The 27,183-nt window shown below is 45.5% G+C and overlaps 1 protein-coding gene across 1 annotated transcript in view; it reads right to left on the reverse strand.

Moving 5' to 3' along the window:
* Positions 1-26,910, reverse strand: part of LOC140897231 (adenosine deaminase-like) — a 37,239-nt gene extending 10,329 nt beyond the window's left edge. The window contains exons 1-6 of the mRNA XM_073309625.1: positions 26,650-26,910; positions 11,761-11,822; positions 8,052-8,174; positions 7,397-7,540; positions 4,083-4,198; positions 1,849-1,973 (exon numbers count right to left, since the gene is read on the reverse strand). Of these exons, the coding sequence (XP_073165726.1) occupies positions 1,849-1,973; positions 4,083-4,198; positions 7,397-7,540; positions 8,052-8,174; positions 11,761-11,822; positions 26,650-26,697 (618 nt within the window). The 5' untranslated portion in view covers positions 26,698-26,910. The remainder of the gene's footprint in view (positions 1-1,848; positions 1,974-4,082; positions 4,199-7,396; positions 7,541-8,051; positions 8,175-11,760; positions 11,823-26,649) is intronic.
* Between the last annotated feature and the right edge of the window lie 273 nt (positions 26,911-27,183).

Genomic DNA, 27,183 nt, shown 5'->3' on the forward strand with positions numbered 1-27,183 from the left:
ATAGACGTCCCCTCCAAACAGCCTCCTCTGACTCTAAATAACCCAGAACTTCCCAACCAAGGAGACAATCCATTCCTCTCTGCATGCTTCTTTGGTTTAGAACATCACTTACCTAGGACTTTAGCATGAGCTAATTATCTAGAGTCACAGCTTCAAGATCTTTACATGGCTTCCCATGATCTCCCCACAACCTACTGCAGGCAAGTCACAGACAGAACTCTCCCAACTATCCCCAATTGTAGTGAGAGTCATTGACTTCTCCCAGCCAGAGTTTAAATGGCAACACAACTGAAAACTGGGAACGCCAGTGCAAAGGCAGACATCGGATCCCTTCATCATAAGCCTCTCATTTCATAAGTCATATTATCCATGTTACTGTTGACGCGTGAAGCTCTAGTGTGAGGGCAATTTAGAAAGAGAGCATTCTACTTTCATGCCAGCTGAGAAAGCCTGACAAATTGGAGCTTTTGTTCCTTCCGTGTTTCTCTGAGTCTGAATGAGATGCTGGCTTTCAGACAAGAACAATTCAAATCCTTTGGGTTGAGAAATTTGGACTTTGAGACCTCACGCATAGGCAAGCTAGATATTAATTGACTTTCCATCTTGTTTTATTTGCCTTTAAAATACCTGGATGTAACGTGATAAGCAACGAATTGATTCGTCTTGTATAATGCAAGTATAACAGTTGCACAAGATGAAGGTACAGCTGCTTGATTAGTGCTCATGACAAGGAACTTCAGCATGTTAGAAAGGATAAGAAACTGCTACGCAAGTAATATCTTATCAATAAGTGCTTAATGGAAAGATGATAGCAAGTGAGAAACTGCATAGATTTCAAAAATGGCACTGGGCATTTATGCAAGGAGACACCGATAATGAAAGTACAGAAGTTCAGGGCCATGCAAAACAAAGTATATTTCTTCCATACTCTTCCCCTCACCCTCAAGTTTTTGCTTGCACATTAGGACATTTGTAATGATTCCCATGACAACCACAGATGGCAGTCGGACTGTTAACTACAACAGTAAACCCCTGAGATATCCCTGATTCTACCTCAACCAATCACCTGACACCCAGCACGATTTTTAAATCCAGTGTCCTCTCAGGCTGGGTTCCTGAGCACCCTCAGCTCCCACTGACCTATGCCAATCACGTAACTTCTTAAAATACAAACACCCCTAGAGTCCTAAAATCCTTATATACAGATGGGAGATATTTGCATGGGGCTTCCTTTTTAAGCTACAGTAAAGTAACACTGTCTAGTTAAAAAGAATACATTTCAGGAAAGAAATCTTCTCCAATACCATCATCTTAGTTTATTACAATGGAAAAAAAATTTGAACATATGTTTACACTGTTTATCTGATTGATTTAGTTTTTGCATTTTACTCAGCTGGAGACAGTGAAGAGGGACTAGCCAGTTTCATGTCTGGTATGGAGTTCTGATCCTGTAAAACAACATAAGCAGGCAGCCCTATGCAGATTCACTGGAGCGCCCAGGCAGATCTGAATGCAGGATCATTTTACCATCCATTTCACTTTGTGGCTCTGTGCACTAGCTCAGTGCTGCAGAACCAAGGCTGTGAACGCAGCTGGGACACATTTAAATAAAAACATCTCTTTATACTTAAATTATGGATATGCTCTATTAGTAATTTAAAAACCAAATTAAAAGTAATATTTCTACTATGCCAATAAAACACTTCTAGTAATTTTAAGACATGTATAAAAGTCTTACAGGCCACTTTGGATCTGAACTACTTGCCAGATCCCCTTTGTACTGTGCGGTTTCTGCACTAACCAGAAAGAAATTGATACAAGATTTTTCGAGAAGCTCATTGAACAAACCTCATAAGCCTTCCTATGCTCTGGGAAGGTCTCAGCCACCAACAACTCATCCCCAGCCAGATCTATGGCAACCACCGTATTGTTCCGGTATTTCTTACACAGCTCCACCACCTCCAATGACCAGCCTGGAACGAAGAGCAGCAGGATTTAAGAAAAAACATCCCTGAGCTCTTGTCTGAACAGATGTGGTTGTTCACATGAATACAAAAATTTAGTTCATTTGCCTTCTGGGATTCTTCCCTGAGTTTGAAGCCCTATAAAAGCAACAAAACCCTAGAGCCAGATTTACAGACCAGAGTCACAGCCCCACTAACAAGTGAGCTCACTGCCTGTAAAGTTGGTAGGCATGACAGGTTTTAGCCCTGGTTATTAGGCCTTCCAAGGGGGAGCCCTTCATCATTACCATTACAGCCCTTGACAAGAGCAAAACTCCATGAGTCAGCCCCAGTAGATTGTATTACGTTGTGACTTTGCACTTTAGAATGTATGTGCCTGACTACATAGTAAAGGAAGAACTCCCAGCTCCAAGCCCCTGCTTTCTCATTATCACAGTACCCATAGAATGCTTTGCTTCGCAGGGCAATGCTTTGTGCAGAGCTGAAAGCAGAAGGGGCTTTTCTAGTAACAGGAATCAAGAGGGGGCCACAGCTGGGCTGGGGGAGGAGGGGGTTTGGGCTGGGGGGTGGGGGCATGGCTGGGCTCTGGATGGTGGGAGGGATTGTAGGTGTCTGGTACTCTTGATTGGGCTTTGGGGGCGGGGGGAAGGGAGCAGAGAAACTGGAACTGGGTGTCATAGGGTTTTCTTTAACTCTCTAATCCTGGGGGAATTTTTGTGTTGGTCTGTATTGTTACAGACATACTTGCTGACAGGTATTTTGAAATAAGTTACCAAAATAATTGAAACTGGTGTGATTATGTAGTGTTATTTTGATAAATAAAATTTGCAGAATTTTAAAATATTGTGCACAGAATTTAATTTTTTAGTGCAGAATGCCCCCAGGAGTATAAAATGCAGATAGGCACCTAGTGGGATTTTCAAAAATGTTCAGGCACCTTTCGAAATCCCACTAGGCGCCAGGCTGCATTTTCAGGCACCTACATACATTTTAAATTTTGCCCTTTAGTGAATGTGGCTTAGTGTATTTCACCTGTTTTTTGGACCTGGTCCTGCATAGAGTATGGAAACAACAGGTTATTTAGTTAGCCCTCATCATGACCAGACAATGGAAGTGCAGTCATTGTATAATTGTTCTCCTTGCCCATGGAATGTTTCCAATTTGAGCATCTACTCTGCAGCTTTACCTGAATTATTGGCAGGTACCTTTGTTACTGCTTTTAACTGCTGATCATTTTTGTTCTACACTGTGCTTTGGAATGCTGGGAACAGCAATAGAGGATAAACATTTCCAACGCCACCCTCCAACGGAGCCCAGAAATTAGTTTCATTCTCAACTAGGAGTTCAAGTTTCCCCATCTTTATCATGGAAGGGAATAATACTGAATGAGGTTCTAGTATGGACTGAAGCAGTGTATTTCGAGGGCTTGGTTTGTTTAATACCAGAATTAGAAGAAGACACATTATACATGGTCTTTCAATTCATAACTAATAGTCTCTTCACAAGAAACCTGTCTGCCCTGAATCCCAGTTATAAAGAACAATCTCTGAACCAGACCACTTCTCCTCGAACCCCAGCTGGAGCGGTCCTGTGTCAGTCTACCTAGATCTTGGTTTTTATTTTAAAGCTAGCTGCAGGAAATGGAAATGAACGACACACACTCCACTTAACCTCTATTTTGCACCTCTAAGAGATGTTGCTATTCATCTGATATGCCAGAGCATGTACCCTACCCCATAAAGCGGCTTAGACTAACCTGAGCACAACTCTAAGCTGGTTAGAAACTGCTTTCTGCAGAAATAGGGAAAACTGAGCTGGTACCTTTCAATCTTGAGACTGGGGAGATGTCAGATTTAGCCCCCCCCAGAGAGAAAAGACCTGGAAATCACTGAGTGGGTATGAAGAGTGTCTTCTCCCTCCGTCTCTCTCTTCCACCAGCACCTACATGGGAAATAGCCATCACTTTCCCACGGCACTGAGACAACATTCAAACCAGAACTGAGCAACTGATGCTTCCCTAACATTTCCCCAAAGGATCGCAATTCAAGGCATTTCACACACCCCTCAAAGGGTCAGGAAAGGAGGGAGCAGAGCAGCAGGTGAACTGTAATACATTACTTGGCATATGGCGCATGCAGCATAGAATAGACCTGGCTTTGATGTTGAAATGCCTTTCTCCATCCTGTAATCCCTGATTAACAAGGTGAACCACTTCATCCGGAGTGAGGTCGCCTCTGTGGGAAGAAAACTTAGAAGTTAGCTAGCAAGCTCGTGAGGTTCGACACCCCAGCAATCCGAGAGTAAGAGAAACTGCTTCCCTAATGTAACATCACTGAGCTGGCTGTATTATTGCTGTATGCTGTAAAATACAGGAGAATCCAAACACTGCCCAACCAATGTGACCACACTGGCATAATGCCAGAAAGCTAAGGGCCACATTTATATATAAAAAAAGGAGTACACTGCACCCCCTCAGAGCAAGAGGAAGCACGGTCTGCCAGGAACTGTAGTTTCAGGGCCAGATTTAAAAAGGTATTTAGGTCCCTAGTAGCATTTACAAAAGTGTCTAAGCAGGTTAGGCCTCTGACTCCCTTAGGTGCATCTGTGAATCTCCCTTTGCACCTATATGCAGCACTAGCCTCCTTTGTAACTGAGGTCCTCAGTGACCCACATCTGTTTGGAGGGTGAGGGAGGTGGCACGGCAGGGTTGCGTGGGATGCATGTTGGTCTGAGAGATGCACTTTCAAAAACCCCGCGCTAGAGCACCGTATTTCTTTGAGTAAATGAACCAGTTTGCCAGCTGGGGAAGAGGAACTTTTTTTTCCCCTTTTCTTTTTTTTGGCCAGAAAGTCTGATTAAGATGCAGAGCTTTGCACTATCCTGGCAGCAGTGAGCGGTGTGACACAAAAAGCAGCAGAAGCCTCAAACCATGTTTTGTGAGAAATCCCAGAAGTCTCCTTGCAAAGTTCAGTGCTGGTTTACTTAGTGACACACTGTTCTAAAGAGCACAGATGACATAGAAAGACAGACTGAGAGCTACAAGGGCTGCTCCCAAAGGCTCAGCCCACTAACTTTGCTGGCAGAAAATGTTACATTTTGGATGGGGGGTTGGGGTGGGGATGTGTATCTGAACTCTGGTGACTTCTTTAAGGGGGAGCAGCTTAAGCCAAAAATCTAATAGCTATTTCCCCACACAAAGACAAGACAATGCCCCTGGGGCAAGCTGTCCTCAGGAGAGGGCAGCAGATGGAGCAGTTACCGAAAGAACAACATTTTTAGGGGGGGAGGGGGAAGCGGGGGAAGAAAAGCGTATACATGACTATTACTGCATTCCAGATAGAAATAAAAGGTGTGCTGCCCCCCTCTGGTCCTATATAAACAGGGATTGGATTATACATTAACTAACTGAGGTCCGTGCTAGGCTTCTCCTTGCCTGAGCTGAAAACAACAATGGGACCTCACTGATTTGTACGGATGGGGAGATTCATTGCAAATTTCAGTGAACTCAGTAAGAAAAGGAGTACTTGTGGCACCTTAGAGACTAACCCATTTATTTGAGCATAAGCTTTCGTGAGCTACAGCTCACTTCATCGGATGCATACTGTGGAAAGTACAGAAGATCTTTTTATATACACAAAGCATGAAAAAATGGGTGTTTACCACTACAAAAGGTTTTCTCTCTGCCCACCCTACTCTCCTGCTGGTAAAAGCTTATCTAAAGTGATCACTCTCCTTACAATGTGTATGATAATCAAAGTGGGCCATTTCCAGCACAAATCCAGGGTTTAACAAGAACATCTGGGGGGGAGGGGGCAGGGTAGGAAAAAACAAGGGGAAATAGGTTACCTTGCATGACCCAACACTCTCACAAATCTTGGGAGACAGGCCAGTCCTTGCCTACAGACAGCCCCCCAACCTGAAGCAAATACTCACCAGCAACCACACAACAGAACCACTAACCCAGGAACCTATCCTTGCAACAAAGCCCGTTGCCAACTGTGCCCACATATCTATTCAGGGGACACCATCACAGGGCCTAATAACATCAGCCACACTATCAGAGGCTCGTTCACCTGCACATCCACCAATGTGATATATGCCATCATGTGCCAGCAATGCCCCTCTGCCATGTACATTGGTCAAACTGGACAGTCTCTACATAAAAGAATAAATGGACGCAAATCAGATGTCAAGAATTATCACATTCATAAACCAGTCGGAGAACACTTCAATCTCTCTGGTCACGCGATTACAGACATGAAAGTTGCGATATTACAACAGAAAAACTTCAAAACCAGACTCCAGCGAGAGACTGTTGAATTGGAATTCATTTGCAAACTGGATACAATTAACTTAGGCTTGAATAGAGACTGAGAGTGGCTAAGTCATTATGCAAGGTAACCTATTTCCCCCTGTTTTTTCCTACCCCCCCCCCGACATTCTTGTTAAACCCTGGATTTGTGCTGGAAATGGCCCACCTTGATTAATATACACATTGTAAGGAGAGTGATCACTTTAGATAAGCTATTAACAGCAGGAGAGTGGGGTGGGGGAAGAGAAAACCTTTTGTAGTGGTAAACACCCACTTTTTCATGCTTTGTGTGTATAAAAAGATCTTCTATACTTTCCACAGTATGCATCCGATGAAGTGAGCTGTAGCTCACGAAAGCTTATGCTCAAATAAATTGGTTAGTCTCTAAGGTGCCACAAGTACTCCTTTTCTTTTTGCGAATACAGACTAACACGGCTGTTACTCTGAAACCAGTGAACTCAGTGATCACCAAGTGGTGAAAGAACAATTAAAAAATTATATATATATATATATATATATACACACACACACACACGGCATCTCAAAATTTACTTGGTTCATCTACTTCGACAACAGCAGTTTAGTTTTGCTTGTAATCCTCAATAGTTAGCATGCAGAAGCATGTTCTGGAAAAAGATAATCGAGACGTCACTACAGCACTCTGCTATTAAGCCTTTGAGGAAGTGGGAAGACAGGAGAAGGAGCAGTTACCAAAGCACAGATGAAACAGCTACTAGTGTATATCTTTGTTAAGGCATATAAATGTAACCTAAATTGTGCTTTCCAATGCACCTGTATGGATTCAGCTCTACATTTTGTTTAGGAGCAGAACTGCACACGCTAATTTCTATGCACAATTATCAAAATTGTGCTTGCTCACTGGGTAATTACCAGCAAGTGTGTCCAATTAGTTATATGCCTATACAACTACTGTAATTGCAAATGTAAATTAGGCACAAAATTATGCATATAAAACCATGAAAATCTGGCTCTCAAGTTATAGATCCTCCTTATTGTCTGCCGGGAGCAAAACTCTGTTCTCCATTTGCTGGTCAGTGGCTTTCGCGCAGATCTCAGAGTGCTCTGTTGGCACAGTCTTACGCTTTATGGATTCACTTACTCTTCTTGGCCCCATGGAACAGGATGAACTTTGCAGTTGGCTAGGAGGTGAGGGCTGTACCTGACCTCAACATAGATGACACCTTCTTTTGCTTTCATTTCTACAAACTCATAGGCTATTCTTCTCACAGCATCGCGGTCCCCCCTGTACGGAAAAGAACAGGATTAGTCTGATTTATGAGTTCTCAGCAACTTATGGGCTGCTGATCAACAAGATAGGGGAGAGTGGACCTGCTGAGGGTCTGAATGCTTCCCAAGAGGCATCCCCGTCTCACCAGCACATGAAAATTCATCACACACTTAGAGAAATTAGAATGCAAGAGTCCTTTGGCTTGGAAGCGACCTATCTAGAGAGTCATTTAGCTTTTCTCCCTGCATGGTGCCAGGACTGACTGCATCATCTCTAAACCAGCTGGGCAAAAGCCTACTCCCCCACTTCCCAGGAACCAGTGATTTTTTTCAGATAAGCAAATAAAATACCATGATGTTATCAATCATCATTATCATAGTAAAGGGAAATGAATACATTTTGTAGCTTAGAGTCTCCCAAGCAGGCATTCTCAGGACCATTCAAGCCCCAAATCGGCAATTCTAGCTTGCAGATGCCTGAGACCGATAAGAAACTTGCAGTGGTTACCAGGCAATAAGTTACTTACGCAATGGCAGGCATGTAGAGAGCAAACTTTTCTAGAAACTGGGTGAGAGTGAGTGGCTCCGTGTAACTGACATGCTGCAAGAAGTCTTCAACAGTGTCACCAGGGAGCGGAATTCCTCTTTTCCTGGAAATCGATAAACATTTCACTTTTCTATTTCTCCACAGAACAGATACAGCACAGAAAAAAGGTACCTCACATATGTGCCTCTGGAGCCCCACCCAGATAAGAGAGGACTCTGATCTCTATCCCCAAAAACAACAGACCCAGAACTATCCAAAGAAACTGAGCCAAACAGAACCTCTCTTTTCCTGATGCCTTGGTACTTCCTAGTCCTGGAAGCATAAATGACAAATTATTTCAAGAAAGAAATTTCCAGCCCCATTTATATAGGCTCAAGAGCTGCCAAACATCGGATTGCTTTTATCTGAACTGAGCCACGGAACCTTCTTAGGTTTGCCTGTTACTAGTCTCTAAGAGCCAGTCAATCCTTGACCTTTCTGCTGAGGCTGCGAACAATTGTGATGTCGTTTCTCTGACGTGGAAATCTTTACACTGTGAACCAAAGCTGACACCCACAAGCCCCTTCACAGAGAAGCCACCAAAGAGCAACCAGATAGGAAAGCCTTTCCATTGCTACCAAAAGTGGGCTGTATCTGAGCTTGTGAGCTGGAGGGGAAAGGCTCCAGATCTCAGTACCAAGGCCTTGGCCTTCTCCAGTTCCAACAGCCAACTACACAACCTACCTGCAGGAAAATAGCATGACTGATATTGCTCATCTGATCAATGTACACACATGTTTTATTGCTCTGTGGTGTAGGAAATCTACACTACATTCAGAGTTCAAAGGCAAAGGCAGTTACCACAGATTAAGACCCTGGCACTCAGCATACATCATTCATTACTGTTAAGGATTACTCTTTCCACATTGCCCTTTCCACTCTGATGACACATCGTTTGTTCAGTTTAAATGACAGACACCTCCAAGCCATGCCCTACATTGAACACTGCCCTTCCTGAGCCCGTGAACAGGCCCTTATCCTATCCTCATTCAAATCCTTCCTGCAGGCCTTTCTCTGTCTATGGTACACTTAACTACAGTGGGCTGGATGCAGGGTAATTTGGGATCGTCTACACATATAAAGATATAAGGCTTAGACACACTAGATTGTGTGGAAGTCAACGTATGCACCATAAAAGGTGGATGAGTGCAGTCAAGCCTGACAGAATTCAAACCTGTGCTTTCAGGGAGTCTACGCAGGGATTGCAAACACAAGACTTAGAGCACCAATACAGAGTCTCTCTCATGTGTCACTACAACATTGCATTATTTGGATGTAGTCAAATTGAGTCAATCACCGCCCAGCAACTTTATTTATTTGCTGTTTGAGCTGTACCAAGCAGTTTTCGTGTCATGATCACTAAGTCATGATCACAAGCAGCATTCTATGCTTGGGGCCAGATTTTCAAAGCAGACTCCTAGACTGCCCCCACAAAATGCTGTCCCTGCACAAAAACCAGCATGCATTTTTGCTCTACCCTGAACTGAGCACTATCTGCTGGGAGGTGCCAACTTCATAGTAGACATGAAAATAGCTCCAGTCACCTCCGTTTTATTCAAGCATGGGGCAGCCCTGAGCTCCTGCCAAGTTGCCAGCACAGTTCCCCCTGGTGGCTGAAGTATGGACACTCCAATCTACCGGAGTCAAGAGAATCCCCCAGCTAACCATAACCCAATCACCCACATTGCCATAAGGAAGTAGAAGAGCTCCAGAGAGTCAGATGTGTCAATGAATCCCTCACATGCACAGGATACCTATCCATACACTGAAATCTTTAACCCACTCCTTTGATCCTACAATATGTATAGATGGGTGAAATCAAGGGGAATTTCTTACACAACATACCAAAGGGGCATCCAGCAATTAATGAGAAGGATTTTCTTGATGCACCTTCTGAAAATTTATCTTGGCTGCATCGCAGAAACTATTGTATGTTCTGAAGGCACCTTAACCAATTACTGAGAAGTAATTTTTTTCCCATACAAAAATATTTTATCAAATCCTCAAATCCATCCATCTTAGATCATGCCACTTCTATTCCATTTTTACCAGAAATTGCTTTCATGGCTAAAACCTCCTCAACTATGTTGAAGTGTTATTTGTTGGGACATGGGAAAGAACCTGCAAAGGCTGGTTGTTAGATTCAACCTAATCATGATGTTCTTGATCAGAGGGGTTTCTGCCATACTTAAGAAATCTGGCATTGTTTGCCAATGTCCTTTACGTTTAAATAAACGTTCACTCCTGGAAGAAGATTCATGTTTATCTTGTTTAAAATTATAGAGCCAGGTCCTGAAGTTGTTAATTATTTATCTAGCCACTCATCAAGTGTATACGTCAATTAACCAGAGTTTGCCTCCCCGACAGCACATCTGCTCCTTCTTGCTTAAGCCAGCAATGAAGCCATAGCACTGAAGACTTTCCCTGGCAATGTGTTACAACTAGAATGAGACAATTGTTTTTCTGCAGAACCAATTTTTCCCTCCTCCAAAAAGCCAAAAAAAACTCCAACCCCATAGATTTGGTTTGAATTTGGCATGCTGGGAATAAAAGTTTCAACTTTTCTTCATTTTGGAATGTCCCTCGATTTTAAGAAGTTTAAAAATTTCAAAATCAAAACCAAATATTATGGTTGACATGACAAACCATTTTTTCCAACATTTCAGGTTGGCAAAAATTTCAGCACATTTTCATTTCAGGTCAACCAAAAAAACAATTTTTTTTCCAGACATGCCCCTGTACCATATATCTGGTTATCCACACAGCCTGAATTATACCATCTGCCTGGTTTTGAGATGGCAAGGCAGGATTAAACAGAAAATTTACACTGAGTGCTGAGAGAGAAAACCTCTGTTGAAAACACAAATACTAGCATTAATAGTGTGGCAAGTACAACTGACCCAGCCAATTGCTTTCTGCAGACCCGGAACTGGCAGTGGCAATGCTGGTGCACTAAGGTTGTTTGCACTTTGCAGAACTCTTGCAGTTATTAATGTGACAGAACACTGTGCTGTTTAACGGATATATTTAGAAATGGGCTAATAACTCATTCTTTCTAAATTTGTTTGGAAGCCTGACCACAAAATCTGTTTCCTCATCTAACCTGCTCATGTTGTTGTCTATAGCTCTGTGGCTTGTGAGCATAAGGAGAGGGGCACTAGGTCACTGTTTGGTTACATATTTAACACCAATTCAGTCCAGGTTCCCTACCACACTATTAGAAAGTGGTCAGCTCTGTGCATCATACACTCAGTCACAGCACTGGTCTACACTGCGACTAGGACATGCTAGTGACAGCCATTTGTTGTTTGCACATTTCAAGCAGAGTTTCCCTGACGGGCATGGACAGAGAACTTTTTGTCTGAGAATTGGGATGTCAGAATCAGGGGTGGGGATATACAGTGATCTATAGGATAGACTGTTGGCAGGGCTTAGTAAACAAAAAATCCTTGTCTTTGTCAGCTAGAATCTTGCTAATGGAAAGGATGTATAAACATAGTTCTAGCTAACACGGGCCTAATCAGCAAGGACAGGGCCAAATTCTAGGAGTTTTCCTTTTTACATGGAGGCGCCTCTGTTCAGGAAATCTTTAAAAATCAAAGCACCCAGCTAAACACACTGAAGCAAATTGTTATTTTTAAACAACTCACTTGCCAAAGTATAATATTGTTTCTGGCTTTATGGCTCCATCCAGGTGGACATGAAGTTCTACCTGTAATAAAAATGAGTAAATTAAATAAATAAATAAATAATTTAAAAAAAAAAGACAAAGAACAATGACACATTCATATAACTGTGAAAGTAATCTCTGGATCAGAAGACGCTACAAATACAACCAGTGTGGTGGAGTCACAAGATGGGAGCTAAGAGAGAGAACATAGAAAGCTACAGAATATAGAAAAGATACACTTATCAAGTAAGTTATTTATTGAATGTCTGAAAATTGACAGAATTGGATTCACTGTTCTTCCTGGAGGTCACATTTTTAACATTCCTTTACAAGCAAACTCTGTTTCCAGGAATGTTTACACTGCTCAGGAAGTTGTCCTACTCATATTTGGTCCCCCAATAAGTAAGGGTGGGGGAGCGACATTTGCTTCTATCCTGCTCCATCTTGATATTCATAATCTCTTAAACCAGTAGCCCTCATCCGTTCCAGACCACTGTACCCCTTTCAGGAGTTGGATTGGTCTTGTGTACCCTCAAGTTTCACCTCGCTTAAAAAACTACTTGCTTACAAAATCAGATATAAAAATATAAGTGTCACAGCACACTAATACTGAAAAATTGCTGACTCTCATTTTTACCACATAATCACAAAATAAATCAAATGGAATATAAATATTGTACTTACATTTCAGTGTACAGTGTATAGAGTGGTATAAACAAGTCATTCTCTGTATGAAATTTTATTTTGTACTGACTTTGCCAGTGCTTTTTATGTAGCCTGTGAAAAACTAAGCAAATATCTAGATGAGTTGATGTACCCCCTGTCACGGAGTCCCCCGGGCAATGCTTTGGGACTGCTCCCTACGAAGCCAGGCAAGACTCTGGTGAAGTCTCCTATCTGTGAGCAGACTGTCTGCAGGGCAAAAAGCTCACACAGCTTCCACCTTCCTGGGTCTGACCTTCGAGGATTCAGCATCCTCTGCCCCTCCGGGCGCTTCCCACAGCGAGTTCGCCCAGGCGGGGTCCTGGGGAAGCCAGAGGGTCCTGCACCCCAACTTCGCAGTCAGACGTGACTCTTAGCCAGCCAGGAAAACAGAGGTTTATTAGATGACACGAACATGGTCTAAAACAGAGCTTGTAGGTACAGAGAACAGGACCCCTCAGTCGGGTCCATTTTGGGGGGCAGTGATCCATCCTCCTCAGAAATGTAAAAACCCCAGCGCCCGCCACCCTGCTGAAATGGGGAACAGAGCCATGGGGAGCCCTGGCACCCCCTGCGAGGCAGAAGCCGGGAACAGAGCTGCAGGGCTGAAGCCCTGAGCCCAGGCACCCCCTGCAAGGCTGAAATGTAAAAACCTGGCAAGTTTTGAATTATTGGGCTCCAATTCCATTCAATTATTGAGTCTTCACAGAGGTGTCACTCCTTGGGGGTTTTGGTGGCCACACAACCCTTTGATGGAATTACAGGCTTGAGGCTCACTATGCATCTTTATTCCACATTGTACCATGTACAAAATCCTAGCAACATGCATCTACAAGTTCCTAGCTCATCTCAAACATTTCCTGCAAAAGCGACCCACAAGTGACAGCAACATTAAGTAGCTTCCTTTAAATTGTGGGCCACCTGCCTCTACCCTCTGTTGCTATTGTAAACAAGACACTGGTAAACTGCAGCAGGAAAGTAACAAGGTTCCACTCCATGTCTCCGGGAGAGGGTTCTCTCCCCCTCAAATAGCTTGCAATAAAACAGGGATAATAAAGTTGGGTGAGGGGCATCTGAGCAAAGTAGCGTGCAGCTTGCAAGGAAAATGCCCAGCATCCTCAGATTCCCTGGGCTATAAGGAACTAGCAAAATCTGACAAAAGCCTTGTCTATCCAAATGAAATGGACAAGTAGGGAACTGGATAAGCACAGAACTTTTTGCGTTGTTTATCATGGCTGATCGACTCTTTGTTTCACTCTGCCTCCTTGGGACTGGGGAAACACCATTCCCTTTCCCAGAAACTCTTCTGCCAGGTGCTATTGGTTCTTGAGGACGGGGATGACCGTTACAAAGATCTAGCTCTTCTTCTACCCTATGCAGTCCAAACATCCAGTGATGTCTCATCCAGCTTCACCACTGCTGGGGAACTTGGCCCGCATCCACTGGTCCATCGTTGGCTCTCGCTCATTACTCTGAGCGGGGTCCTTATCAGGTACTACTTCAAACTTTCCATTGAAGGGCAAAGGGGTGCACACTGACCCCACCTGGCACCACCTGCAGGGCCACTCCAGAGATTGGTGGATTCACAGGATTGAGCCAGATCTGAGAACTTTGCTACACGATGCCTGGTGTGACACGATCAACCATGGTCATTCTGGCTGGCACACTGGTCCTCAGTAGACTAGGTATGTTTGGGAAAATCATCAACGTATGCAAGGGACATGACCTTATTTTAGATCAATGAGTTCTCCAACAACTTAGGACTTAGATACATCAGCTTTCACTGGACCACATCTCTACACAGAGAAGTGCAAATAAGCTAAAGCAAGCAGAGAACTAAGGAACATTTATATTATACCCTTAGAGGGGCCAGAACAGTGAGAGATGGAAGAGGCTATGCTCTCAAATACATTGCCCTGCATGACAGGACAGAGGAAACAGCTATAGTATATACAAAATGATATAGTACTAGTAAGGCCTTGCAGTTTGGACTAAGTTATAAATGTGCTGCAGATCAACTAATTCTCGGTCAGGGTTTTGCCTGTTGCGCAATGTTCCCCCTGAAAGATCCCCTCCAGCTGGTGCCCTCACATAGTACTGCCAAACAGGCTAAGCCTCCCTTGGCTAGAAGCAGGCTACATCTGCACTGGCAGAGGACAATGGAAGGGATGACTGTGCTTGTTGGTTTATAAAACTAACTCCACAGTGGGCCAAATCAGATAAAGCCGTCTCTTGAATTCCTTTGAGTGTTAACTCTTTCAGGGCTGCTTGACAAATGATGACCTATTGCTCAGTCCATGGGTCTTCATCAGTATTGCAACCAGCAACATGTTCTTCAAGCCATCTTTAAAGATGGCTGGGTAGATGGGACATGATGTGCACTTGCTTCCCTTCTGGAGATCTGGCTTCAAATCCTATTTGTGCCCTAAGAGAGTGAGCTTGTTGATCATCAGCTGGTTGGTCCATGTCAAAAATCCACTTTGCAAACTGTCACAATATTCAAGCCTTGTTGAGAAGAGAGATCCAAGACTGGACTAGCTGAGGCAATACTGAAGGTCAAGAGGGGTAAGCGTGCACAGAAAGTGCAGGTACCCAGCATACCTGGCTCTCAACAGGGCCATTTGCCCTTCACTTACATAATCAGTAAATTCACAGATGGCTTTTAAAAAAAGGCCATCAGATACGGTGACCCAGAAAAGTAGCCTTTGAGCCAGGTGACATATAGAGTGTTTATTCATTCTGTTTTAAGGCCTGATTTTCCTTTTCACTTACACCAAAGTTAGGGAAAGGTCCATGGAAGTTAATATGTAGGGGGGTAAATACCTGGGAGGGTGAAGAGCTATTTAAGCTAAAGAATAGCGTCGGCACAAGAACAAATGGATATGAACTGGCCATGAACAAAGTCAGGCTGGAAAGTAGAGGATGGTTTCTAATCAGAGGGATGAGGTTCTGGAACAATGTCCCAATAGGAATGGTGGGGGCAAACAACTTAATTAGTTTTGAGAGAGAGCTGGACAAATTTATGAGTGTGACTGTATGACGGGATTGCTTGTGATGGTAGGAAGCAGGGCTTAACAGCCCTGGGGCTCACTTCCAGTTTATATCGCTAAATGCTCATGCTCCAGGGTTTCAGCTGGCCAGCTGCAGGGGTCAGGAAAGGATTCCAAGTGTATTCTGGGGTAGTGGGTGGGGTTCAAATCTCCTTCCTTAGAAGCGTCAAGGATGGCCACAACTGGAATGGGACATTGGACAGAGTGGGCCAGGGCTTTGAGGTGGCACCAAGCAGTCTCTCTCAGAGATGCTTAGCTGCTTGGATCTTGCTCACACGCTCAGGGTTTAACTGATCACCACACGTGTAGTCTGGAAGGAGTTTCCCCCCCACGTCCAACAGGCACTGACTGTGGTGCGGGGGTTTGCCTTCCTCTGTATCATATGGGTGCAGGTCACTTGTCAGGATTATCTTGGTATATCTCACTTAATTTCCCTGCCACTGCAGAGGCCTCAGCCCCTCCTCTTGTCTGCCTGTGGCCATGGGTGGCAGGTATAACAGGGAAGGCAAGGCTGCCGCTGACCCGCCGCTGGACACCTGGGCTGCGGTGGCCGCGGCCCTTCCTCAAGACCCCCACCGCCTCCTCCACTCTACACCCCACCCCCACACAGGTCCCCACCGCTCACCATGTCCCTCGTCCTCCAGACAGGGGAGCGAGGAGGGATGTGGAGAGCTGGCAGACTGAGGAGGCTCAGCCAGGTGCTGGGGTCAGCAGCTTGGCTGGGGTGCACTTCAGGGACCCAAGGAGCTGGCACTAAAAGGGGCCAGCAACTTGGCCTTGGCCCAACTCTGGGGGGCGCGTGGGGGCAGCTCGGCCCGGCAGGCACTTGGGGGCCAGCAGCTCAGCCCAGTGCTCAGGGAGACCAGCAGCTTGGCCCGGAGCTAGGGCAGGCCTGACTCTGGCAGGGGGTGCCCGGTGGCTGGAGGGGAGATGGCGGGGGGGGGGGAGGTGGCAGCTTAGCCCAATGTGGCTGGGTCAGGCAGGTCGGCCGTGGCTCCTCCAGTCATGGGGGCCCCCTCAGAGTCAGGGCTTCTCCTTTTATGGGGTGGGATGGGGGTTTTGGGGCTCCAGTGTGCAAGGCCTTGGGTGGAAGGGGCAGGGCTGGCAGGCTAGCCTCCCCAAAGTGGGGTTCACCTGCCACCCATGCCTGTGGCACATAATAGTAGTCTCTCTTCCGGGCTACAATGCTTTGATCTAACGTTGGTTGTTGGGTTTGGTGTGCAGGTGCTGGGTGGTGTTGGTGGCCTGTGATATCTATGAAGGAGGCTGGAGTAAATGATCTAGTGGTCCCTTCTAGCCTTAAGATCTATTACTCTAATACTGATTTTTACTAACTGTGTAAATGAAATGGGAATGAGGCACTGTCAACCTTTCCCCTAACAATTTGACTTTCAGGGTTTCCTAAATTCAATCAGTGGTTGATTTGATCAAAACCTAAGGACCCAAATAATTTATATTAATGAGCACACAACTCTACCCATTATGCTGATCAATTGAAGCGGGTATTAATGGATAACCCAGTCAATGACTGTTTAATAATTAAAAAGGCCTTTAATCATCAGTCACTTTGCTCAGGTGTATGTATCAGCACATCATCAGCATTTTCTAAACCACCATATATTAACATGAACAATAACTGGACACTACAGTCATTGCATGCTGTATCCATTGACTCATTCAGTTATTGAATAACTTTGAAAACTTCAAGTAGAAAAAATTAAGAAAGGTCAAAACTCAGCATGTGGTAGGAGGAAGGATGACCTGTACACGTGAATATCCACTGTCTGAAGCCAAGGTAGTGATCTGAAAAGCGAAATCAAACTTTGACACTGCATGATAGCATCATCCACCCATTCTTGTTTTTTTCCCAGTAAACTGTACTTTGTCCCTATGTCAAAAGGCTTTCAGCAAATGAGAAAATTCTGGGAAGTCACAAAAATCTTTCTGTCATAGAAAATACCCATCCAGCTTGCAGCCTGTTGCTTCCTGGGCAGTGACTGAGTATGTGCAATATCTAGCATTAAACTGTCAATTCCATTCCCAAAAAGCAATTCCACTCTTTAGCATATCACACACACATACAGGGAGAAAACAGTCATCTTGTTTGGATACTACTATTTATAAATGGAAGCTCATCCAAAACTCCCTAATACTAAGACAGTGGTGAAATGGTTGTGGAAATGGCATCTAGATGTAGTCTCTAGAAGAAAGCTTCCTGTTAGGAGTTTTTAATGTAAATCATCGGTATTAGAAATGTGAGATCTTTACAGCAAGGTTACAGAAAATGCTGTTGATTAGACAGATGCCACATATTGCTTTCTCATCTCTTCTCTGTTACTTCATGTTGGGCGTTTGTCACCATTAAAAAAAGGCCCATCACACACATTGAACCTTGGAGGGTTCGGAGTAACAGCTGCCCTACATTAGAAGTTCCTGGGATTTATTAGGGTTTGATAACTCAACAGCAATGCTACACAGTCTGTTGGACAGCATATGCATGTCGCACGCCGGCCTGTGTTCTCATCCCACTGTTCTGTCTGCTACCGCTGTTCTTTTGAATGGACAAAGTACTGAAAGTGCAGAGATTCCTGCTCTCAGAAGCACCTTGCTCAGCTGGTTCAGATGCATGCTGTCAATTAGGAACTAGTCATGCCTTATGTCTCAGGGAAGTTATAAGAGCTATGATGAAAAGCAGGCACCTTGATGCTAATTAGAGACAACTCATGAAATGAGGTCCTTGTCAGAGTACAAGCAAGGGACAACATGTTTCTACTAAGACACTGGGCCAGAAATTCTAATTTTCTACTATAGGTAGTATCTGTCCCCTCCCAAGGACTCTGAGTAACAGGAGAAAGTCATCCACTAAAGCAACAAGGGCTGTACCCATACCACATTCTAGACTGTAGCCTGACAGAGGAATCCAGAAGACTACTAGTTTTACAGACTGCTTTTTTCTAGCTTCTCAATTAGCTTGCTTAGGAAAAACAGGTTAGACATCCAAGCAGTTGTTAGTACAGTCTCAATGTCAAAAGATAGTTTCTTTGGTATTGTCTATTGCATGTTTCAGAGCGAGTGACAGATCCTTCTTGTCAAAACAGGGGTTGACCATATCTGCTCAGAGGAGTCTCAGATGTTCTGTACTCTTTTAGAATCCAGAAAGAGAAGGGGTCAGAGTCACAGGTGCTTTCTATGCTTCTTATGATGTCTTACGTGAACAGGCTGAATTCCTGGAAAAAGGGCATTATGTTTCTGGTCTTGACCTGTGCTTAGCTTGTTCTTGGTGGCCCATGAAGCCAGTCAAGTGATCAGTGAATGTCTCTATGAAATAAGATGATAGTTCTTGGCACCAAACGGTGCTACAACTGAGAAGAGGCAATCTGGGTTCACTAACGGATTCAGGATCTGGAAAAGTTATGCAAAGCATGACTTGGCTACCTATCAGATTCCAAATTACACAGCATTTTTTCCCCTGGATCATATCTTGTCTTTACTGGCTCCTGCTACTCCACTATTTTAACAGTCAGTGAGATGCATAAATGAGAGAAGCAGTCATTTATGCTTCAGATGGCAAAAAATTAAAGTAATCACTGTGGGTCAATTTCTGCTCTTAATGGCACTGACGAAATGTACTGATTCTCTGGAGTTCCATCATTGTAACTCCAAGTAGGATTTGGTGTCTAACGTCTAAGGATGGCTGGGGTTTGATGGCATGACTGTAAAGAGGCATCTCCCACCGGAGATGGCACACACATTACTGGAATAAAACATGCGTAAGAATACCTGTGTACAGACTTTTCTAAGTAGCTGTATTTTTCTGATGTCAGCTCAAGCTCAGAGGAGAAAAAACTCAGAATGAAAGAACATGAACCTTACAAGCATCTAGAGCATAATGGGATGATAAATAATGACCACCATCAAAAACAAATCATGCCAGACCAAACTAATTTCCTTCTGTCATAAATATAAAGGGAAGGGTAAACACCTTTAAATCCCTCCTGGCCAGAGGAAAACTCCTTTCACTTGTAAAGGATTAAGAAGCTAAGATAACCTCGCTGGCACCTGACCAAAATGACCAATGAGGAGTCAAGATACTTTCAAAGCTGGAGGGGGGGGCAGACAAAGGGCTCTCTCTGTCTGTGTGATGCTTTTGCCGGGACCAGAGCAGGAATGCAGGTCACAACTCCTGTAAAAAGTCAGTAAGTAATCTAGCTAGATATGCATTAGGTTCTGTTTTGTTTAAATGGCTGATAAAATAAGTTGTGCTGAATGGAATGTATATTCCTGTTTTTGTACCTTTTTGTAACTTAAGGTTTTGCCTAGAGGGATTCTCTATGTTTTGAATCTGATTACCCTGTAAGGTATTTTCCACCCTGATTTTACAGAGGTGTTTCTTTTACTTTTTCTTTAATTAAAATTCTTCTTTTAAGAATCTGATTGCTTCTCATTGTTCTTAAGATCCAAGGGTTTGGGTCTGTGTTCACCTATGCAAATTGGTGAGGATTTTTATCAAACCTTCCCCAGGAAAGGGGGTGTAATGCTTGGGGGGATATTTTTTTTGGGGGGGGGAGATGTTTCCAAGTGGGCACTTCCCCTGTTCTTTGTGTAACACTTTGGTGGTGGCAGTGTTTAACCTAAGCTGGTAAGAATAAGCTTAGGGGGTCTTTCATGCAGGTCCCCACATCTGTACTCGAGTTCAGAGTGGGGAAGGAACCTTGACACCTTCTTTCACAGGATTACAGGCCTAGTGGATGGGAGGAAGCAGCAGATGTGATAGATCTTGATTTTAGTGAGGCTTTTGATATAGTTCCACATGTTACTCTCATCAACAAACTAGGGAAATGTGGTCTAGATGAAATTACTATAATATGGGTGCACAACTGATTGAAAAACAGTACTCAAAAAGTAGTTCCTGCAGGGGTCTGTATTAAGTCTGGTACTATTCAACATAGTTATTAATGACTTGGATAACAGAGTGAATAGTAGCCTTATAAAATTTGCAGATGACACCAAGATGGCAGGGATTGCTAGGAAACTGGAAGGCAGGTTTCAAATTCAAAATGACCTTGAAAAAATTGGAGAACTGATCTGAAATCAAAAAGATGAAATTCGATAAAGGCAAGCGCAAAGCACCACACTTAGGGAGGAAAAAATCAAATGGAGAATAACAACTGACCAAGTGCTGAAAAGGATCTGGAGATTATAATGGATCGCAAATTGAATAGGAGATATGTGATGCAGTTGCAAAAACGGCTAATAGAATTCTGGAGTGTATTACCAGGAGTGTCGCATGTAAAATATCGGAGATAATTGGCCCGCTCTATTCGGCACTGGTGAGGCCTCAGTTGAGTAGCGTGTCCAGTTTTGGACACCAATTTTAAGAAAGACATGGACAAATCGGAGAGCGTCGACAGGAGAGCAACAAAAATGACAAAAGATTTAGAAAGCCTGACTTATGAGGAAAGGTTAAAAAAACTGGGCATGTTTAGTCTTGAGAAAAGAAGAAGGGGGGGGGGGGAGAGACACACCTGATAAGTCTTCAAACCTGTTAAGGGCCGTTATAAAGAGATCAGTGATCCATTGTCCTCCATGTCCTCTGAAAGTAGGACAAGTAGTAATCAGTTTAACCTGAACCAAGGGAGATTTAGGGTAGATATTAGGAAAAGCTTTCTAACTATATGGATAATTAAATACTGGAATAGGCTTCCAAGGCAGGTTGTTGAATCGCCATCACTGGTGGTTTTTAAGAACATGTTGATAAACCTCTGCAATGGGTGTGTATACTCGGTCCTGCCTCAGGGTAAGGGACTGGACTAGACCTCTTGAGCTCCCTTCCAGTCCTACATTTCTGTGATTTCTGACTTCTGAGGAACTGAAAGAATAGAGGCATTTTCAGCTGTTTGAAATTTTAATGAGCTGTGCAGATGTTTATCTTTTACTTAACCTCTCACCCTGCAGAAAAACCAGGAAGATGGCTCAACAATGTGATGTCTCACATCCACTCTCTTTCTTCCCCCTTTCAGTTGAGGATAACTAACCACAGATTGAGAATTAGCTGCCACCCATTTGGATGAAGTGCCTATTGAAAGCTGAATTCTGTCCTACCAGCAGCAACCAAAGTAAACCAAAGATTGAAGCGAGTCAAAGATTCAAAAAGAGAGCCAGATTCTGATATCATTTATGCCAGATTTTGTACCACAGTAACTGAGATCAGAAGCTAGCTAAGAGGTGGCTTCTTTGGTGATGTTCTCTGCAAGAGACCAAGGATATGAAACTAAGCATCTATTTTCTATTCTTCCCTCTCTCCTTCTTTATGTTTTCTGCCCAAGTATAAACACAATGAACACCATGATTTGTGTACATAAAGTGTAACCTATGACCTTGCTTCAGATGTATTTGTACTGCAAATGGCTAAGTGAAATATCAGAGTACATTTTACAGCTGTGATCTGTGTGATGTCTTTGGGCAGACAGAAATTGTCACCAGCAAAGAACTGAACAAAACATACCCCCAAAAATAAAAAAAATCTGAAAGAGAAAGCCTGTTACAACAATGAAGGTTCTAAGAGAACAAAAATCACTCTATAACCCAAAGCCAGAGCATCCTTAGTACATATCCCAGAATCCTATCAACATGTGATTATCAGCACACAGTCACTGAAGCTTTATATATATATATATATATATATATATATATATATATAAAAAATGTAAGCTCCGAGTTTGATTTTTTCTAACAATGGACTACTTAGCCACTAGAGGTTCTCCAGAAAGCCTAAGTTTTAAATAATAAGCTATTAAGGAAAATGGTATGTGTCATGACCTTTATTTTTCATTAAATGAGACACACTGAGACCAGCTTAGACCCTATGCTTATTTCTGAAAAATTTAATGTCAAACATACTGCACATTACACAAAAGATGTATTTATCTAAATTCAATAAGACCAAGAAAACTTTTTGGTCTATGTTCATCTAACACAGAGTGTAAATTATTCTTTCAATGTGCTGCAAGCAGAACATTCTCAAATATCCTTTGTTTTAAATGGTGGTTATAAAGGTGATGGGAGGCTGGATGACTCAGGGAATTGAGAATATACACAGCATTTCACCTACAGATCAATGGCTCTGATGGAACTCATACTGATAGTGACTGAAAGGGATCATCTAACAGTAATTTTGTGGCCTCCATCCAGATCAAAGCAGACAGGTATCCACCCAAAAATACTACCACTAGTTTCCCCCTTTGTTGGCAGTAGCAACCAGGAGGCAAAGGACCACATGCATCATGTAGACTGAACTCTCCTCTGATCCTAATGGGGGAATTCCAGGTCAGCATTGAGCTACAATAGCAGGATAGCTTGGAGGAATCTTTCACTGCTGCTTCCCATGCTGTGCCCCTGGTCTGCCAATAAACAGGACTTCATACTCCATGTTCTGGTCTAGGCCCGGGAGGCCTGGCAAGGGTGCTCCGAAAAAGCGAGGCTCAAACGCGGCAAAGCGACGAATTATTGGCTTTACTGAACGTAACTGACACACCCGCAACGGGGACTCCAAGCGTTGCTGTCACGGAGGCGGAGAGCCCAGCGCACCAGAGCAATGCCTGGGACGGAGTCCAATGAAGGGGCGGGTAGCAGGAATTAATATACACTTAACATTATCAGCTCATGTATAATTACTACAGGGTTGTGCTCCTTTACTGGCAAGGGGCCGGTTGTGGACCGGTTCCGACCGGTTCCTCATGTCCGACACTGACCGATAGTAACCATCTGCATGAGAAAGCGTTCTTCCCTAGCTAGGCCATCACAGAGTCTTCCGCAGTCCCTTACACTCCATGACCATAAATTTGACCCCTTTTTCCAGCACTGATTTCACTAGGAGGCTTAATGGGTATATCGTAAGCTTGGGTAGTCAACAAAGAATCTTCCAGGTCATTCCTAGAAGGTCATCTCTCTTGCCTGCTTTTCCTGCTTGCTCACATTAACAGAAAGTTTAAATCTCAGTGTTAGACCTTTTTTCAATATGGAAATTAGTTCTAAAATAGCAAAATTTACAATCAATATTTTCAAAAAAAGAAAAGGAGTACTTGTGGCACCTTAGAGACTAACCAATTTATTAGAGCATAAGCTTTCGTGAGCTACAGCTCACTTCATCAGATGCATATCGTGGAAACTGCAGCAGACTTTATATATACACAGAGAATATGAACCAATACCTCCTCCCACCCCACTGTCCTGCTGGTAATAGCTTATCTAAAGTGATCATCAGGTGGGCCATTTCCAGCACAAATCCAGGTTTTCTCACCCTCCACCCCCCCACACAAATTCACTCTCCTGCTGGTGATAGCCCATCCAAAGTGACAACTCTTTACACAATGTGCATGACAATCAAGTTGGGCTATTTCCTGCACAAATCCAGGTTCTCTCACATCCCCCCCACCCCCATACACACACAAACTCACTCTCCTGCTGGACAGTGGGGTGGGAGCAGGACAGTGGGGTGGGAGGAGGTATTGTTTCATATTCTCTGTGTATATATAAAGTCTGCTGCAGTTTCCACGATATGCATCTGATGAAGTGAGCTGTAGCTCACGAAAGCTTATGCTCTAATAAATTGGTTAGTCTCTAAGGTGCCACAAGTACTCCTTTTCTTTTTGCGAATACAGACTAACACGGCTGTTACTCTGAAACCAATCAATATTTTGTGATTTTTAGTTGTCTGGAGTGAGTCTGAAAAAACATTGTGAAGAGAGTGGTCACTTTGGATGGGCTATTACCAGCAGGAGAGTGAGTTTGTGGGGGGGGGGGGGGGGCGGAGGGTGAGAAAACCTGGATTTGTGCTGGAAATCACTTTAGATAAGCTATTACCAGCAGGACAGTGGGGTGGGAGGGGGTATTGTTTCATGGTCTCTGTGTGTATATAATGTCTACTGCAGTTTCCACGGTATGCATCCGATGAAGTGAACTGTAGCTCACGAAAGCTCATGCTCAAATAAATTGATTAGTCTCTAAGGTGCCACAAGTACTCCTTTTCTTTTTGAAAAAACATCCTTTGCCCTCCAATCTTGGATGGTGGGGAGACGACAGGATGCATGGATATAACAGACCATGAGCTAAACTTCAACATCTTATCCCTTACACCATTTTCTTTATAGGCTTTCTTGTGCTGCTAGATACTTTTCACTTCACTACTTGTACTGTTATCAACTCTATATACTGACAGTACTGCTGGGATATATTTGCTGGTGACTGTTGTGAAAGGATTCCATCAATCTCTAGCTCATTTAATGCTTGGTGCTTAGTTTAAATTATTTTTGCATTAACAATCTTTTTATATGTTGCTTATTTTCCTAAACATTGGCTATCCACAATCATCACTCGGGGTGGTGAGTTGTATGGGCCCGTGATGCCCGGGCTCCAGCAATATTCAGGGCCCAGGGGCCCAGATCCACCAATGTTCAGGGCCAGATCTCTCCCCCGGCCCCGTTTGACGTCCCCACGCGCCTCCCCCGAATGTCCCCCGGTCCCTACTTAATACCCCTGCGCACCTCCCCAGGGCCCTGGAGCAGAGTCTCTCTCCTGCAGCTCCATGCTGCCTCCTGGCATCAACGGCCGCCGCAGGGTCCTAGTGACCCCCATGCACTACTGCCAGGGCAGGCTGACCCTGAGCCTGCCCTTCCCGCTCAGACCCTTTCATTTTCCAGCAGGACCCTTCACCAAAACAGGGGGCCTCCGGGCCGCAGTCACCGCTCCTGCCCCATGCTGGACAAGGGCAAGTCCCACCCCCAGTGAGGCTACAGTGAGGGGCAGCAGCAGGGGAGGAGGCGCACATGGGATGGCAGCCCCCTGGGCACCCACCACAGGGGAGGCGAAGGGGCTTCGTGTACCTGAGAGGGGCCCTAGGAGCATGTGCAGTGACAGTGGTGCGAGGTGAGTGTGGTGCAGGGGGGAAGTGGGGGCCCCTCCCCTGGAGCTCGCTGCTGCCTGCAGGGAGAGGGTGTGGGGGAATCCTCCTCGCAAGCCCCTACCCCGGGGCAACCTGTCTGCACCCTAAACTCCTCATCCTGAGCCCTGTCCCACCTCAGAGCCCGCACCCCTGGCCAGAGCCCGCACCCCTGGCCAGAGCCCTGAGCCCCCTCTCACACCCCAGAGCCCTCACATTTTTACATTATTTTTAAAAATATACAGTATATTGGCTTACAAGGCCGGGGGGCCGGACTTGGACCTGTTCTGGGCACCACCAAAAATTATACAAACCGGCCGCCCCTGCTCACTGCTATCAAAAGGCAGCAACAGCTGGTGCAGCTGTAGTTGGAAACTACAAACACTTGCCGTTACACGATGTCAGTGCTGTGCCAGCGACTCTCTCAGCAGCAAGAGGTATTGCAGTTCTGCTGTCAGACCAGGCTTCCTACTACAGTCCCTTTAGGGCGAGAACCGGACAGCATCTTCCCGCGTGCATAGACAGCGCCTAGCCCAATGTGGGTGCTGCTAACCGCAGTACAAATAATAAGTCAGCAGGATGAGCAAGAGAAAGTGGAAGCAGCAGAACACAAACGCTTACCAGCAAAATGGGGGGCGACAGATTCTGGCTGGCAAAGCCACTCAAGATAAATACAAGCCCGGCTGCGGGCAATGGCCCTTCCCGTGCGGTGCAGCTGGGTCTCCCCGCGTTCCGCGTGTCCCCGGGAGACCTAGGTGGGCTCGCGCCGCCCACCAGCCCCAGGGGTTCGGGGCTGGCCCGGCTCGCGTGGTGGCCACGAATCTGGCTCTAGGCAGGGCCCCCGACTGCCCCGGGGGGCAGGCACGTGCCGGGGTGCGGGGGGCTGCCCCACCGCGGAGCCGCCCGCCCACGGAAGGGACGCAGCCCCCGGCTCGGACCCAGGAGCACCCAGCACGGGGCAGGCAGCCGGCGCCCGGCTCAGAGCCGGGGCAGGCAGCCGGCGCCCGGCTCAGAGCCGCAGCCGGCGCCCGGCTCAGAGCCGCAGCCGGCGCCCGGCTCAGAGCCGCAGCCGGCGCCCGGCTCAGAGCCGCAGCCGGCGCCCGGCTCAGAGCCGCAGCCGGCGCCCGGCTCAGAGCCGCAGCTCGCTGCCCGGCCCGGCCGTGCTGACCCGCTCGCTCACCTTAGGCAGGTCGAAGACGGGCGCCCCCTGCCCCGCGCCGCGCTCCATGCTGCAGCCGCGGCTCCCCTCCAGCCCGCTCTGGCGGGACAGCGGGGCTGCCGAGAGCTTGGAGCCCGGCCCGGCCCCGCCCAGCGCTCGGGCCGGCCCCGCCTCCCGGACAGCCGCCCGCGCCCTTTCCGCGCGACAGAGCTCGCGGCCCTCGGTGCTCCCAGCTGCTTGGGATCCGCCGCCCCCTGGCTGCTCTCTGCAGCCTGGCCCTGCCCCAGACCCCGCTCCCCTCTGCAGCCCGGGGCTCGCGCACGAATCTCCCTGGCAAGCAGCTTCCTCCTCTCTCCCCCAAACACCCGGGCCCCTCAGATCCCCTACAACTCCCTTGCAACCCCCGACGCCCCCTACTGGAGGCTTGGCGGAGGTGCCCGCTGTCCGGAGAAGCCCTGAGGTGGGCTGCAGTGAGTGAGGCTGGGGGCTGCTGCTGGGTTGAAGGAGAGGAGATGACGCCTGCAGCCAGGGCCCACGGTGCCACCATCGCCAGCT

The sequence above is a fragment of the Lepidochelys kempii genome, chromosome 13 (genome assembly GCF_965140265.1).
Source record: "Lepidochelys kempii isolate rLepKem1 chromosome 13, rLepKem1.hap2, whole genome shotgun sequence".
NCBI classification, from domain to species: domain Eukaryota; kingdom Metazoa; phylum Chordata; order Testudines; family Cheloniidae; genus Lepidochelys; species Lepidochelys kempii.